This window comes from Prorops nasuta, unplaced genomic scaffold, assembly GCF_024137725.1.
Source record: "Prorops nasuta isolate Cenicafe-Biocafe unplaced genomic scaffold, Cenicafe_Pnas_1.2 PNAS00007, whole genome shotgun sequence".
In the NCBI taxonomy this organism is placed as follows: Eukaryota; Metazoa; Arthropoda; class Insecta; order Hymenoptera; family Bethylidae; genus Prorops; species Prorops nasuta.
In genome coordinates this window covers 1,214,372-1,215,992 of record NW_027116804.1, presented here as the reverse complement: position 1 = coordinate 1,215,992, position 1,621 = coordinate 1,214,372, and the positions used below count along the sequence as shown (strand labels likewise).

At 35.2% G+C, this 1,621-nt stretch overlaps 1 protein-coding gene across 1 annotated transcript; it reads left to right on the top strand.

Moving 5' to 3' along the window:
• Positions 1-343: 343 nt before the first annotated feature.
• On the top strand, positions 344-1,621 carry LOC136775220 (uncharacterized). Its single transcript, XM_066729794.1, has one exon. It carries the CDS (start codon positions 344-346, stop codon positions 1,619-1,621), a length of 1,278 nt encoding a protein of 425 aa, XP_066585891.1.

The window sequence follows — 1,621 nt, the reverse complement described above, 5'->3', positions numbered from 1 at the left end:
ATATGAAATTGTAATTGAGCATCGTGTTAAATTTAATAATCGTACAACTCTGGACGTTACACTACACATTAGAATATTGAATGTTACTTTACTTTTACGCTATAAGAGTAAACGTTGAATAAAAAATGGAATAAGAAAAATTATTCCTCTAAACAAATAGAATAGGGAATAACCTTATCATTTTAATTATAGGTATGTTATGACCGTAATGGCTATCGGAATTTGCAAGATCTACGGGCAGGTAGAGATTAGACCAATTAAAGGACAACCAGGGTTGTATTATGAAAAATTTGGACTACTAAATTTCTATCGACAACAGTAGAAACTAGTCCTGCATACTGATATGGCCGTATACCACGAAAGGCATACACGGGTTATGAAATTCCTCTATGATCAACGCCTCTGTCGTATGGATAATAATGTAAGAACTTGCGTCACTGCGGTGGACCATATAACATTTAAACTCGACACTATCGAAAGGGAACTCCGCGAAGTGACAGAAATGACATCATTTTCGACAAGAATCCAACGCGGTTTAATAAATAGGGTAGGATCTATAGGTAAAATTCTCTTCGGAACTATGGATAGTCAAGACGAAGAAGAAATTAATAATCATTTAAAAATAATAGATCGAAAAATGCACAAAACCGAAATGGCAATGAAAAAGCAGATACAAATAGTCAGCAGAAATTTAGAAATCCTAAACGATACCTTAACTAAAGTAAACGAGAACGAAGAAAGACTACTACAATTGGAAAAGGACTTGATGAAAAAGGAAACTAATTTAGAAGTACTATACAACCTCAGTATAATTGTAGAAGAACTTTTGATTGAAACTGACTCTCTACTAGATTTTGTCACACAAGCTAACCACGGTATAATCAATCCAAAGATCATACCACATTCTCAAATTATGCGGTATCTGAGGGAAGCACAACCATACATTCCTGCAGGCACACAATTGCCAATATCGTTGACCAATACAAATATACATTTACTGTCGAAGTTATTAAAACCAACCATATTCTCAAAAACGAACAAATTAATAATCGTTCTATGCATCTCACTGATTACTCCACAAGAATTCGATCTACTACAAGTATATCCTATACCCATACCAGTATCAAACTCAACGTCATTATACTCTATTGTCGACATCAGAAATGAATTCTTGGCAATAGACATTACGACAGAACGGTACACCGAATACAGTGCAGAAGACCTAAAAAAATGCAGTCAAGTAGGTGACCAATATTTCTGTCCCACATACAAGCCGTCAAACAAAATGAAAAGCGAAAACCCATGCGAAATAACTCTATACCTAAAAAACAAGGCCTCCGAAACATGCGAACATAAACTTATTCACCTTGTACAACCTATGTTAATCTCACTAAAAGACAGAGCCTCCTGGCTCTATACAGTACCACGTATTGAAGAACTCACTGTAACTTGTAAAAATAAAGATAAATATACGCTAGAAATAACAGGCTCCGGAACGCTAACGATACGGAATAATTGCATTATTACTGCTGCTGATTTTATTCTAGAGACCGTACTGTCTGTTAGCAAATACTTCTTGAATTCCTGGGTGAGAATAAGAATGATAGAGAAGGACAATTGA

Coding starts and splice junctions, on each gene's coding strand:
- LOC136775220 (XM_066729794.1), top strand. CDS start 344: ATGGCCGTATACCACGAAAGGCATACACGGGTTATGAAATTCCTCTAT.